The sequence below is a fragment of the Leptidea sinapis genome, chromosome Z (assembly GCF_905404315.1).
Source record: "Leptidea sinapis chromosome Z, ilLepSina1.1, whole genome shotgun sequence".
Lineage (NCBI taxonomy): Eukaryota > Metazoa > Arthropoda > Insecta > Lepidoptera > Pieridae > Leptidea > Leptidea sinapis.
Window position 1 is genome coordinate 5,906,608 of NC_066312.1, and position 16,295 is coordinate 5,922,902.

Consider the following 16,295-nt stretch of genomic DNA (forward strand, 5'->3'; position numbering starts at 1 on the left):
GAGGCTCCTTTGCACAGGATGCCAGCTAGATTATGGGTGTGGTGCCTATTTCTGCCAGGAAGCAGTAATGTGTAAGCATTATTGTGTTTCGCTCAGAAGGGCGCTGTAGCTAGTGAAATGTGAAAATAAGCGGATTTTGGGATTTTCAAGAATCCTGGGCGACACTGCATTGTAATGAGCAGGGCGTGTCAATTACCATCAGCAGAACGTCTTGCTCGTCTTTTCCCTTATTATCATAAATAAAAAAAACTTGACTTGTTGAATTGTGATTAATTATTGAGTAATACCAGATGACCTTTGGGGCATCATTGTCTCATCATCATCAACATAAAATCGATAGAAATGGCTTAGCCGGTGTGTTTCATCCAGTCTGTAAGCTATCCTCAGGTCTAAACGACTCAGATCTAACTTCTCAGGTAGCATCGCTTACAAATAAAGTATTCCAGGACGGTACTAGTTTTCATAGTTGTGAAGAAACCATCTCTCGGCGTCCACAAATGAGATCGACACCAGGTGATGGCTGCCCGGGCTACATACTTTTGGATGAGGCAAAGAGGGCTGGAGGCTCAAATCAACCCCTACACGTTTGCGCTGGAATTTAATATTTTCATCATCAATCTTAATTACTTCCATCAACCACGAAACCGGCCATGCGCCTTTTGACTGAGACACAGATATGCTTTCTGGCTGATACGCCGTACCTCTCCTACCCTCGGTATAAAGTTAAGCACTCCTTTACACCAATTCTGGTCTTTTCTCCATGCCTCAACGTAATTAAATAACAATGTGCTCAGTAATCCGGCTTTACATGTATTACTCTTCGTAAATACAGTAATCTATGTCTAGTCTTGTCCATTCCACTTTTATCTGTCCATGCGTAAAGCAGAAATTCCCCAGTACCAGCACCTTCTATTTGTTCGATATAGCAAAGAGTGGCTTGAATCATATCCTATTGGCTTGATTATTTGGCATTGCATAGAGATGGTTCTCTCTGCATCTTCTACTGTGGAGTGCTCAGAGAAATCGTTCAGGTTTAATACCGGCTGCCGATTTTCACCATCGGATGTTGATATTCGGCATTCCAAAACCGCATGTTTCCCTAGAAATATTTTACCACGAACAGCCACTTTAAGGAATCATATACGGGCAGCTGTATATTCGAACCTTAGATCATTTATATGTCTAGATAGACTGTGACAGCTGTGAAAAAAATTTAGGTTGACAGTTTACCCATATTTTAAGCAATGCACGCACACTAACACAAAATGACATACAAATCGCAAGTGTAAGAGTTAGCTTTTCACGATAGAGATAGACTTAGGACCGCCTCATGTCGATAGCATACTTTCATCTCAATAAACGGCAATGCTTCTCGGGACCTCCAGTATTGTAGATGTTCATAGGCGTCTGGTTTTATTACTATCAGGTAAGCTACTTAAATATTTTTTTTGTGTTGAAAAATGTGTAATTGATTGCAACGGTCGCTGGTAGCTTAATTGTGATTTCTACACGTAGTAACCCTTTTACTCCAATAAAAGGTAAAACCAGTAGAATTAATTACAAATAATTAATTTAAATAAACACCAACATTCTCGACTCTTTTCTCTTGTTTTTTTACCCTAGATCAATTTATTTTCTGTATCTCTTTGTTGCGTATTTTTACTGACGATGATTTGATTTTTTGTATTCTTATGTTTGTATGCGCTTGAGCACTTCAAACAATGCTTAAAACGGCTTCAATATATATGCCGCAAACAGAAGCCTAGTATTGAAATCCGACAACATAAGCGGAACAATTGAAACAGTCCGACACACAGAATATTTATTATCCATTGAGTTTCTAAAATTATATTACACTTAGTTATCTTTTGGAGTAGGAAAATATCTCGAATGAATCTGATTTTGGAGTATTTTACTCAGGATTTTTAGCCAGAGGCGATAATGCATTGATTATTGTCTACCTGAGCTGGCAATGTAACTTTATTTTGGAATTCTTAAATCTGAGAAAGGCCTTATTTACATTCACGACTCGTGGTCACACCAGTTTGTCACACCAGTGTGTTGCCGTTGATTAATTTTTATTACTCATAAGAGTAATAAAAATGAAGAGTCTTATATAACGTTGTTCGACATCATCAAAAGCATTTTTCCTACTTGGGGTCCTAAAAAATTCCACGCAGATTTTGAGATTAGCGTCACCAATGCTATAAAAAGTATTTTCTCTGATGTAGTTATAAAAAAATGCTACTTTCATTTCTGCAACAGTTTGAGGCGCAAAGCAAAATCGATTGGTATAAATGGAAAGTTACACAGACGAATTGTTTGTTTATGCACAGTGTTACCTCTCGTGCCTCCAGATTTTATCACTGAAGAATGGGATTATATAAAAAATGAAGCCAAAGACTGGGTGCCTCAGTTGGCAAAGTAAAAGATTTTTTAGAGTACATGAAGAAATACTGGCTCAAACATGAACGTTTCATTGCAGAATGGAACGTTTACGGAGAACGACACCGAACAAATAATGTTTGCAAAAGTTGGCACTCTTCACTTAACAAAATAATTAACAAAAATTATGTGACAGTTAATAAATTATTAACTGCCTTAAGAGTACTTATTACACCACTAACGTTTTAACTAATTTTATATCTTAATAAAATAGTGTAGTTAAACCCGTGGTGTGAAGACGAGGAAAAAACAATTTCTATTTTTAAACATTCGTTATCTAAACTATCGAGAATGTCGATATCATGAGAATTAAAATTGACACATCACTTATATCCATTACCAACAGGGTGTAGTAAAACCCTTGGTGTGACCACGAGGAATAAAAATTACTCGTAGTCACACTGGTGTGACAAACTGGTATGACAACGAGTCGTGAATGCTTATTTAATGTTACCTCTTGATCTTTGTTCGTAAGATTTTGTTTTTTTTTTACACCAACGGGAGTAATGGTTCATTATAACTCTTTTATTTCAATTTTTTTTTTAATACGTTGCAGTAATTGGTGCTAACTTGCGTGAAACTATAAAATGTACCTACATTTGAAAAACTTTATGTTATTGTTTTGTTTTTATTTATTATTTTTTATTTTCTCCAAATATTTACTCAGCAACAAGATCTGCCTGTGGCGGCTGGTACAATCCCCGAATACGCGACTGTTACTAAATCCAGGGATATGGCGTATCATAAGATAGAACCTCGATTTAGAAAGGTGACTTTGTTTTTTTTTCATAATTTACTTTGCTTTTCTATATTTTGTTTCTGTGTTTTTAATGGATTAGGAGGACAAACAAGCGTACGGGTCAACTGACAGTAAGTGATTTCCCTTGCTTTACAACACTAAAGGAATTGTAGTACCCAACCAAAAGACTTTATAAATTCTATCCAGGGAACTCCGACTAAAACAAGAAATTTTTGTCAAAACTTATTATTTTAACGCCTGTCTGTTTTTCATAGCAAATTTTCTCTGAATGAATTGCACGCATCCCTTTTAAAGGAGCCAGGACCTGTTCTTACCTAATCTCCCACAACAGGTGTCATTACATGCAATTATATAATTTAATAATCATCATCATATAATTTATAGATTAAAAACCTTCTCCTAATTATACTATCGGCTTCATAGAAGCGATTAACCTGAGAAATGCTGAAGAAACATCATTTGGTTGGGTACTAGAAATCCATTAGAAGTGTAGTTGGAACAATTTGGCTGAATTGGCTAAAGATTTGGGCACCTTGTCTTGCGAAGTCGTTAATTCTGGCTACTCGCTTAAGCTGTTCATGGAAATTTCTGACAGCCGGCCGTTTGTTCACTCCACAAGGACAATTAGTCCTTGGCCCATGACGTGAAAGAGAATCTTGATCTTTTTTCGCGTCCAACTTGACTCTGGATGACCAAGGTGCTATACCAGCGCTTTTCCTAAATTTGTGGCAGTCTGCCATACTTAAGGCGGTTTACCTTAGACATGTATATATTGAATTTGTGCTGCTCAACAAGCGTAGTCCCAAAAAAATAAAAACGTTAAATTTAGTACACTCTAAGAATGGCCTACGTTCGGATCCCTTCAATTTATTGCCTTATTGCAATTATTTACATGTATTTTAATGTTATCCGGCCTTAAAAATAAACACGGTATATATACACATACTTGAGAATAAACCACGGATATGCAAAATGTTTACAAATATTGTGGCACTGGGCGCAGCATACAGGCGGTTATTGCTCGAACCCGAAGCCCGTGAACGCTGAAGTGCCTCAAGGTTGTGTGCTATCTCCCACGCTGTTTCTTCTGCATATCAATGATATGTTGGACACCTCCAACATACATTGTTATGCAGACGATAGCACTGGTGATGCCGTATACACGGGCCATGCAAGTCTCTCTCGGGAAACCGTTGACCAGTGCCGGGAGAAACTTGTGTCTTCTATCGAGTCCTCTCTTGAGAAGGTCGCGGAACGGGTTAAATTGAACCTTGTCCAATTTGACACCCAGAAGACTCAAGTTTGCGCATTTACCACTAAAAAACCCCATTTGTCGTATCACCGCTCTTCAACAATTGGCAAAGCCAAATTGGCTTCGAAGAAGCTGGGCGTCATTAATAGAACACGGCAATACTTTAAGCCGGCCTCCATTCTAGCACTCTACAAAGCGCAGGTTCGGCCACAAATGGAGTACTGCTGTCATCTATGGTCTGGCGCACCCCAGTATCAGTTCGACCCATTTCACCACGTGCAACGTAGAGCAGCTCGAATCGTCGGGTACCCAGTGCTCTGTGAACGGCTGGATCACTTGGCGTTGCGTAGAAATGTCGCTTCATTGTGTGTCTTCTACCGCATTTATCACGGGGAGTGTTCCGAAGAGCTGTTTAACCTGATTCTTGCCGCCGAATTCCTCCTTCGCACGACACGCTACAAGTTAGGATATCATCCCCAACATCTGGATGTGTGGCAGTCCTCCATAGTGCGGTTTTCAAGGAGGTTTCTTCCACGTACTACAAAGCTGTGGAATGAGCTTCCTTATGCGGTGATTCCGGGACGATACAACATGGGTATCTTCAAAGAAAGCGCGTACTCTTTCCTTAAAGGCCGGCAACGCTCCCGTGATTCCTCTGGTGTTGCAAGAGATTGTAGGCGGCGGTGATCACTTAACACCAGGTGACCCGTACGCTCGTTTGTCCTCCTATTCCATAAAAAAAAATAGCCATTTCGCTTATGGTTTACACGTTTATTTGTAAGGCTGCTGTACATTCGGAAAACTTCAGAATTATTACGACCTCTCGATGACGTCACATCGTTGCTTTGTTACGGTGTGCAAAACAAGAATATTACTAATAATAAATAAAAAATGATTTATTTTATCAGTATTATTGATTGATGAGGTGTTGTGATGCTCAATATTATTATAATTATGAAAAATCAATGAAAGAATCTGAGCTAAGTACAAAAAGTAAGTTTATTTATTTTACTGACAGCACTATTATAGCGACACAGCAACTACGAAACTATTAACAGCAACAGTCAAAATGGGAAATCTTCAAAAACAAAGCAGCGATAGCATGAAAATATTACATTCGAAAGTAATTTAATATGCAAACTGTACTGACGAGCGCGAGTGGGTAGAGGGAACCGGGAACTTTACATTCCAGCGAGGTCCAGACATAATGTAGCTGTGAAATATGTGAAATTCTTTCACATGCATTCAGTAGACCGATCAGTTAACCATTACTTACATCAATGAGGCCTTCCTTCTTGTGCTAACAATATGGAACAATTTAGAGTCCAGAAGAAGCTTTGGTGACACACGTGTTTGTTTACAGCCACCGATGCAAAGGGCTTATTTACCACCTGGTAACGCATTGTATTACGACGAAGACCCTGGCGTAATGTCTGAGGTCGAAACTTCTTCGACTGGATTCCGCCGTGGAGGAAAACAACGATCCTCTTTGCCTGTGGTTCGTACCCCAAGCAAAACCCTTGAACGCCCTCTTGGTAAGTACCTGCTTAATTTGTCTATCATATATATTTTATTTAGACTAGCAGTTAAGGGCATACATTCAAAATACATTGATCCGTACTTAACGCGTGGTGATAATCCTGTTTTACCCTTATAGCTGTTAAATATTGAATTAATTAACAATAAAAATGATAGCATATTTTTAAATTTCTAAAATGAAAATAAGTGATAATTTAAAAATGTTTTCGTGAATATCAGTAGAATAAATAAACAAATAAATCGAACATGAAAATGAGTGATATAGTCATTATGTTATGTTTTTAAAGTGATAACCCTCACTTCTAGGATTAAAACACAAATAAAATTTGAAAAACAAAATTTTATGAACGATGCGGTATCCCGCATCTAACATATTGTTTAGATTTACAAGAGCGACATTTCAAGTCAATTTCCTAATATGCAAATATTGGGGTTGAGCAGGTTATCAACTGTAAAGTGGATCCTGTAGATGAAGCCACAACCTGATAGTTGAGCAAAGCAAACAGAATTTTATAACGAGGCGGAACTCGAACGGTTAACTCAGTTGGTTAGAGCACCGGCACGGAACGCCGGAGATCGTGGGTTCGTATCCCGCATCGTTCATAAAATTTTGTTTTTCAAATTTTATTTGTGTAAGTGATATAGTATTGATTTTTTTTGTAACTATCATCTTAATTGTTGCTTCAAATATGGGGTTGCTTAGTAATGAAATGGTAATGTAAATAAACGCTCCACTCCACAACTTTAGTAATGGTTTGAAAAATAAAGTTAAAAATCAATGATTGAAAATGAAAAAATCAGGCCAGAGAACCAAAAATGAGAAATAGAGAAAAATTAAGCAAATTATTTGAAAGTACGCCCCTAAAATCTGACGGCTCTATGATCGCCGTTTTGAACTTTGTTTAGGTTTTACAAATTTCTATAGAGGTTCACTAAGCGTTTTTTTTCGGTTGTAAATTGACAAGATGTCAGGTAAGTATTGTTGATTCAATAAATCAAAACGGTTATCATACCGCTAGTATAACTTATTTATTGAGTTTACAAAATATAAAATTCTCATTGATAATAAATTATTTAACCTCATACCTCTAGGAAATCCCTTAAAACGTAGGTGTATTGCATATTTACTAATATTTTTTTAATATACCGTGTATTGGCCGTGTACCGGCTGGCTGCGGGTAATTCAACTGCCGTGGTATAATCTTTGTGCGTAAGATAATTGATAGGCATATAGCTTCGATTTCACCAATGACATTCAAAACCGAGTTCAATAAAACTCAGTTTTACGTAAACGACTTCAAATGCCAGTCTCTATTAAACAAAAAGCGATTTCACCAATAACTTTTGATCGTGTGGACGTAAACTGAGCTTACATGTCATAAACAATAGAATTTATCAAATACCTGTCAAAACTGTCATCGATATATATGAAGAAATCAAAATTGTTAAATATCAATGTTTCTGTTACGATAACGACAGTGACAGTTCTTGAATGCGATTATATGTGTTCAATGTTCAAAATTCGGTGGTCAGCATTTAAACGCTTTTAGGCTTTAACTGTGTTTAGCTTGTTTTGGTGAAATCCGATTTGCATCTGTAAGCTCGTCTAAGGCCTGAGCATAGTGGTCTACTTCAATGGTGAAATTGGGGTGAAAACGGATAAACGGCGGTCGCTGTCAACCGCTACTGCATATACTCCTACGCATCTAAGTTAAAGCACATCGAAGCGTCGAATTCTATAACGCGAAGTTGTACGCGAACTCATGCATCTTTAATATATCAGAAGTTTCAGATTGATGCGTTTCGATTGATGCTTCGATGCGTTTCAAATCTCCGCTAGTATGAGTTAACCTAAAAGTGCACAGATAACGCACCTATTATTTATTAAAGCACCAGTATTTGATAGAAGACAACAAAACGCGCAATTAAGCAAAGTACCAAGTCTATCGTGATTGTAACTTTGTTTGATTTAAAACTGATGAATAAATATGATGTTAAATTTCTATCAAATTGATGAGATGAAAAAATGTTAGAGATCAAGCGTAAAACTGAAAGTACATGGTCGTTAACTAAATACAGAACACGTATTTGCTAGAATTAATTAATTTAATATATTACTCGCTCTTGCTGAAGTCAAAGGTTGCATTAGTCCGGGAAAGTATAATTTTTGGTGGTGTTATAACAAATTCCACTCCGCGCTACACAAAGAGACATTCATATTTAATTTTACAATTTACGGTTTGTTGTACAAATAAGTATTTTATATATGTATATATGTATACAATAATATTAATAATAAACTGGCGGACACAAAATCTGCATTAAGATGCATACTACCCAAACCATCACTTAGCTTTGCTCACTAAAATAATCCAGGGAATATTAGCTCCTTTTTGTAATGAAACAATAAATGGAACAATTACTGAAAATGTTGTTTAACAAAATTTTTCTGTTTTTAATAGGGTCCACCCCTTGCCCTTATAGCTATAACCATTAACAATCATTTCTTAAACAAAACTTTTGTTAAACACTAACGTTACACGAGTAAATATTTAGTAAATTGTCATATTTTATTTTCTAGAATATTCTTTTCTATGACATTTTTTAAACGAACGTTTCTTTCAATACCAATAAATGCAGGAAAATGATGCAGTTTGTGTCTGCCTGTGTATTATAACTAACATAGTATGTATTTATTTATTTATTTATTTATTTATAAATAGTATATAATATGTATAGTATTTGTAGTATGACTAACAAATATTGTTTTTTTTTGTAGGATTAAACGTTTTTAGGTATGTATACGAGCACTACGTTTTTCTTCCTAGGTCTGGTATTTCTACAATATAGGAGTGAAACCAAGAGAGCACTCCTCCCCAATGAAATCACGGCACTGGACACAGTTAAGGCATTATTCGTACGAAGCTTCCCCAAACAACTTACCATGGACTATTTAGATAGTCCCATGGTAAAAATTTATATACATGATTCCTCAAAGGACATGTTTTATGAATTGGAGGATATGCGGTAAGTCATTTATATTCATCCTTATTTAAATGTTTTTTTTTTTTTATTTATTGTTGACTCAAGTGTTTTTTCACCTCGCTGAAATTTGCACATAAGGTTAATTACAAGGAAAATCGTGTATTATTGTTGAAGTTACATTTGTAATTGACGAAACGTGTACAGAATTAAAAAAAATATTGAAAATTAATAATGGTGCCTGTCTTAAAGACGAAACTTGAGAAAGTTTATTGCAAGAAGAGACGTGCGGTCACTTTCACGTTGTAGACGACACTGACTAAGTTCGGTTGGCAACGAGTTTGCGCAACATCTGAACGTCAATGTAGAGTATAAACAGTGTATTTTATTCATTCAATACCAGTTTGTGATGTATGTTGGACGTGCACTCGATGAAAACTGAAAGATCGCGACAATATTTAAGTGGTTTTTCCGAATACTTGCAACAAAAGCTCTTTAAGATTTTCTCTATTATTTCTCAACGATTAAGCACGCTTCTAGTTCAGTCTTGTATGTTATAAATATTTTACTCTTTATTTTGTATTTAAAAATCTTATAGCGCGCTGACCTCTTTATTTTGTGGGGTTTGAATGAGACTAAGCCGTCACGATCAGTTATGTAACGCTAGTTCGGGTTAAAGCTCCAACTAGATACCGCAGACATAGTCGCAAAGTATGGCAACTAATACTATGCCGAAGTGGGCGTACTCGAGCCAGTCTCAATAAATATGCGTCTTATCATTATAATATCTTATTAAAACTAAAAAGGAGGGTGGCGTAGTAAAATCTTGTATAAATAATACTACAAGAAGTAAGAAAGACACTGGGATCACACATTATCATCAGATAGTATTTTATTAATTTCAATGTAAAATAAAACGAAGCTTTGTAACAAAATTTTAAAGATGCCATTGATTGTCAAGATGCCACGCACACAAATATAGTTGTTTAATAGTTGCTGTCATAATTGAGCTATTGCTCTTATGTAGTGCGGTATCTAGTTGGAGCGCAGCGGAGACCAATCCTTAATCTAAGATTGACTGTATAAGTATGATTGGATGCCGATTTAGTAGATAGGCATATAATGGTTGTTCGACCGTGGTAAAACATCTTCCTCGTATTTATTCTTAACGCATCACAAACAACATATTTTTAACAACATTTACATTATTCAACAAGCATTTATAACACATCTGTAATGTAAACAACAATATAGCACAACATAAAATATTGACACATTGGTCACATTTTGACCCATTCGATGTAGACAACAGAAAATTGGACAGGAAAATCTCAAAGTTTTTAAAATAGGGTTTTTTTTATTGCGAATTAACTTACACATTGCAAAATGTTTGACGTCCACTAAGATTACTGAACAACCTCTTGCGTCTCCACATCTTGCTTTCATTAAAGACAACGAAAATAACTTGCTCGAGGCATAAATGCTGTGCTAATAAATCTATCATAAACAGGCAAGCTTTCTCGTAGATGACAGGAGGCTGTCATCTCGTAAATTGCGTTGCATATCAGAGGACCTGATCAATATCCTGGCTTTAAAGCGATTTTCTCAAGGAGAGTTGTAATTAAATAGGATAAGAGTAGGAAAACACGTAAATATAATACGCACTGTTAAGTTGCGCTTTCGTGTTACTGTAAATTACAATTCAAACTCAACTAGAACAGAGATTTGGCCACTATACGCCACGTATTATTGATGTAGTTCTCTCAAGCTAAGCCGGAAGATCTAATCCTTTCCTTTGAGCTTAGGCGAACATTTGGAGAGAAGCTCCAGACTAAAGGAAACAAGGCATTATATATAGCCATCGCTGACTCTGAAATATTAGTCGGTAGAAACCTAAATCAGCAATATTCGACAGAGTAACAGAACGCACTAAAAAAATAATGGGTTGTACACCGGGAGTGCGGGTAGAAGTGAAAACTTGAACATTAACGTTGTGCATTTTTGAATATTTTCGTTAGAGAATAATCTCGCATGAATTGCTTTATTTAGCGGTTTTCAAACCAATTCGACACGTGTTTTGCCTCTACACGAGGCATCCTCAGGACTTGTTGTCTCGCCAAAATCTGGCACGAGATTTAGCGGTATAAAAGTACAAGCATTTATGTTGTTAAATACAATATTAATTTATAAGAATGACAATGTATATTAAATAAAAAATAAAACACTTCAGAACTATTACAATTATTTTTCATTAAAAAGTTTATCTCTCAGAATAATCAACTTTCATCCATAATTTCAATTTCTGACGAATTTTCGATCAGGTCACGTGTCCTGACGCGAGTTTAACATTTTATGCCCATCTCAATAAAAGTGCTCAATGCTATAGAAGTTTTCACTTCAAAAATATTAATTGATATTCAACGATGAGAATTTCAATGATTTGCACTAACTGAGACCTGATTATGAATATCTGGAGATAATTTATTTTAGTAGCTGCGTCCGCTACTTTGTCAGCTTGGTCTAAATTCTGTTTTAGTCTGTTTTTGTGAAGATGCTTGTAACAAAACATTAAAAAATTATATGTTAAACATTAAAAAAGTATTTAGAGTAAAATTTTATATAATTCATTGAGATCCATAACTAAGAGACAAACTGTTTGACCGCCGGCTGACTTTCAGTTTGCATAGAACTAAGCGTACACCTCGGGGCGTGCTCTAAAGGTTAATATAACACTAAGAGCACTTTCGCATTAAGTCCGATCCGAATCCGATCCGTACCTGTGAAAATACAGACGACTAAAATACTTAGAACTACTTCTAACGGTTGACGGAAAGAAATCGGACGACGGAAGCCGGATCTAGTGCGTAAACTGCTACGATTACTTCAGACCGTGTCCGTGTGTATATCTGGTACGGATCGGATTCGGATCGGACTTATTGCAAAAGCGCTCTAACTGTATAGTGTGGCTATTCTTTATTAAAGTTATCTCTTACTGAACCATCAACTCTTAATAATTACGCACAACAAAGTTTCATAGCCATCAGTAATTCAATTTTTCATCAAGTTTCATGTGATGCATGCACGCTCAAACCAAGTTAACCAAAAAGATATTATTAGCGTGTTTCAACACTTACGTTGCAAAAAACTTTAATGAAACAATAAACACAAAGTGTACAGAAGCTTTTTATAATATTTTTATATAATATTATATTTATTATATTGTTTACATGGCAATTAATCGGTATCCGTTGAATATTAATTGGTGGATTCTGACTGTTTTTGTACAGATGGCATATTTAAAATTAGGCTTATATCACGAGCTAACAAAAATGGATTCATCGGTTTCCGTGTAAGTCCGTGTAATATATAATATATTTAATAATATGTAATCTATTTGTGTAGACTGTAAATCCTCAATATATGTGTTCGTCTTTCTTTTATTTGGTATTAAATTAATTTACATTTAGATTTTCTTTAAAAACGGCTAATTTGTCACCAGTTATGGCATTTTTCACCATCCTGTTTATGCAGTCTTTCTCTATGGATAGGGATGTAAAAGATACAAAAAAAAATCAAATTCATAAATGCACAAAAAGGCACACAAAGAAATCAATTCCAGTAATAACTATTTCAATAACAATACGCTAACGACACGAACATTCAAGGGTTAAAAGAGAAATATCACAATTTGCATAAAAATATAAATTTATGAAACAGTCGACCCTAAGTCTTTCAGCGACGGCCCGGCCGCTTCGTTCCGAGTTACCCCTAAAATAATCTCATTGCGAAATCAACTAAGCACACCTCTTATAGAACAATTTATTGTTCACCACGTTCCAATGATTATCGAAGCTACTCCAGTATGATAAGGATACAAATAATGAGTCTGAAATGGGCGGGACTGACCTTGCGCGGTACGAGTGTCTTCCTCGACACGATATAAAATCAGTGTAAACTGTGACGCAGCCCTCTTCATACGAATAAAGCGAGGCCGCGGAAAGTTCGCGCAACAAGTAATTGTTTACATTTGACAATGAGAAGAAATATCATTCACGAGCATGACTATCGATGCCGGTAAGTTTTCATAATACTTATATCTTATGTAATTTTTTTAGTTGCTGTTAATGGTAAATAGATGTTGAATAGAATTCTTATGCGGCATTCTTTGTTATATCTCGATGTGCTGTTTTAGTTACATAATGTGTTTTATTGATTTTTTATGTTGTCTTTGTATGTTGCATAATTATGATTTATCCTATAAAAACACCTATCACGTGTACAGACTTTAATTTTATATATTTTAGGCATGTACACTCATTCTCTACCACAATCTGTTTTTATACAGGTATCAAGGATGTAACTTGCCGCCATTATCATCTTTTATGAGATTCAATCAAGCTACGTGAAAAATAAATTCTTCTATAAGGTTCCTTGTACATAACACTATAGCCGCACCGGCGGCGCTGACGTACCATAACCGCACCGATTAAGCGGTAAAGCATTGTCAATAACGCTTAAACACGTCGGCATTTAACGTATATATATATATATTTATAACGTATATATACATAACGTATATATATATATCATCTTTTATGTCATTCAATCAAGCTACGTGAAAAATAAATTCTTCTATAAGGTTCCTTGTACATAACACTATAAGCAGCGGCGCTGACGTACCATAACCGCACCGATTAAGCGGTAAATCATTGTCAGTAACGCTTAAACACGCATATATATATATATATATATATATATATATATATCATCTTTTATGACATTCAATCAAGCTACGTGAAAAATAAATTCTTCTATATATAGGTTTCTTGTACATGACTCTATAGCTAGCCGCACCGGCGGCGCTGACGTACCAAAAGCGCACTGATTAACACGTCAGAATTTAATCTAAATATTCATATACTTATGTCGAATTTCACAAAAAGAAATGTTACGCAGTCATATTATTAATCGAAATCCGGCATTTTTCTCATAAAATGCGTCTGAACAAAAAAGAAAATATATATATATATATATATATATATATATATTATCATCTTTTATGATATTCAATCAAGCTACGTGAAAAATAAATTCTTCTATATATAGGTTCCTTGTACATGACTCTATAGCTAGCCGCACCGGCGGCGCTCGAAATCCGGCATTTTTCTCATAAAATGCGTCTTAACAAAAAACAATATATGTATATATATATACGTATATATATACGTATAAATGAATGTATATATATGTATATGATAGGCTTCATGTATGACATCGAAATATCGCAGCAGCGGGGCTGCACCGATTGATTGATCTAATGTTCATAAGTAATTAGTAATGATTTAATGAAAAGAAGTAGAAAGAAACTCATTCTCAAACGTCAAATACCCAATGCCTTACATGAGAAAGGCGAAAATAAAAATATAAATTACAAAATAGATTACAATGGACCCCACACTAGATCAATTTTTATCGCGGGCTTCCTAAACTTAGTAAAACACGATTGCACCGTTACACTGTTGAGCGGTATGTAGACAAATAACAAATATATAAAAGAAATATTAAATCAGAACACAAGAGTTATTGAGAACAGTAGATGAATCAATCCACACTGTAAATGAAAGTACCTATTATGCGAACATTTTACTAGCGATTATAAAATACATATAAAACAATAAAATTGTAATTTTCTGATTTTAAAAACATGAAGCAGAGATTCCTATAATACATAAATACAATCACCATGATGCATAGAACAGTCAACGACTATTTCGATCATATTTTAGGGAATGGAACGACCCACCCCACGACACTACACCAATTGCATTAAAGTGGGCATGACGAAGCCTCTCACAAGAACTCAACGAAATAACAAAATACAAAGGTGTCAAAGCCTGACTCCAATAAGATTCTTGGTTTACAATAATAAAGAGTTTAATATAACTCTATTTAAATGTGACGAGATTGCGGTTCCGGCGCGGCGCCGCTGCGGCTCCTACGTCATGAACAAGAAGCTTAATATAGATGCACTGTGAAGCGTGGCCGGGTTAAGCTAACCATAATTATGTAAACTTGATATGGGCGGCTTAATAACAAACTAATACTCAGTTTTCTCTGACTGAAAAAATGTAATTACATTGCCCGCGTTTTCGTTTACGTCCTTATTTGAATATTGTATCAAATTTTGAAGAAATTTTCATTTTCTAAAAATGGAGATTAACAGAAACATACAGACAGAGAGATAAAAAAAATCATCATTGTTTTTCTCTGATATTATGTGTTATTGAAATAAATATACATACTATTCAATTTTTTTCACATGATAAACAGAAGTTTAATATATTTACTCTATAGACGAATTATTTAATGCATGATAAGACTTAAAAGAGTAACAAATAGTTATTCAAATAAAAACAGATTGCTCTGTCTATATCGCAAAGTCCTGAAAAAGTTATAACCTCGTAATCTAATGATGGACCGACGGGTATAATATCGTTATCGCCGATAACTTCATCAGCCGCTGACCGAATAACCTGATGAAACTGAAATATTAAGTTCAAAGCAATATTTTAACATTTCGAGCGATCGTTTGTATACAGTAATTAAATCTTATTTCTTCCAACTCAATTAAACAGTTATGGTTCTTTATATAATGTTGAAATAACATTGCATTATAAGGAAATTCTCTTTGAAAGAATAATAATATCTTATTTTTTATGCAAATGGGGAAAAAGTGGAAAAATTTTGAGACGGTCGCCATGCCTGAATTAGAATGGAAATTTCCACTCGTAAAATGTAAAAATAATCGAATGGATCTTGGTCGACGCATGCCGCGGCATAATTAAGGCTAATTGCTTCCAATCTAAGCAGTCCTTTACGTATTTACATTGTATACTAACGACCGAACATGTTTTACTCACAAAAATAAAGACACAATCTTCGTAACTCTCACTCCTGATGGTTATGTGAACTGAGATATAGAACTGACTCATCTGATAGTATCTTCCACTGTTCGTAACACTCAGTTTCTCTGTAGCCAACTGGACTTCTACAGTATTCCGATATTTTACTTATAACTATTCTATTCATTATCACGGCTTAGTCTCTCAGCGTTATATTCCTTATAAAATGTGATATTTGTATTTCATGTTTTAATATTTTTAATTTTATAAATGTATTTAATATATATTTTGCTATAAAGCAGCAAAAAGACTATGCCTCCATCTATAATATAATATTATATGCAATATATGAATTAAATATTTTCAGTTGTACTGCGTTTTAACCGGACAAATATACAAACAGACAGGCAAACTA

The 16,295-nt window shown here is 35.1% G+C and overlaps 1 protein-coding gene across 1 annotated transcript in view; it reads left to right on the forward strand.

The window, feature by feature from the left end:
• LOC126978655 (coiled-coil domain-containing protein AGAP005037) overlaps positions 1 to 16,295 on the forward strand; it is a 281,533-nt gene that overhangs the window by 116,024 nt on the left and 149,214 nt on the right. The window contains exons 5-7 of the mRNA XM_050827640.1: positions 3,113 to 3,214; positions 5,821 to 5,992; positions 8,825 to 9,023. Coding sequence (XP_050683597.1) covers positions 3,113 to 3,214; positions 5,821 to 5,992; positions 8,825 to 9,023 — 473 coding nt within the window. The remainder of the gene's footprint in view (positions 1 to 3,112; positions 3,215 to 5,820; positions 5,993 to 8,824; positions 9,024 to 16,295) is intronic.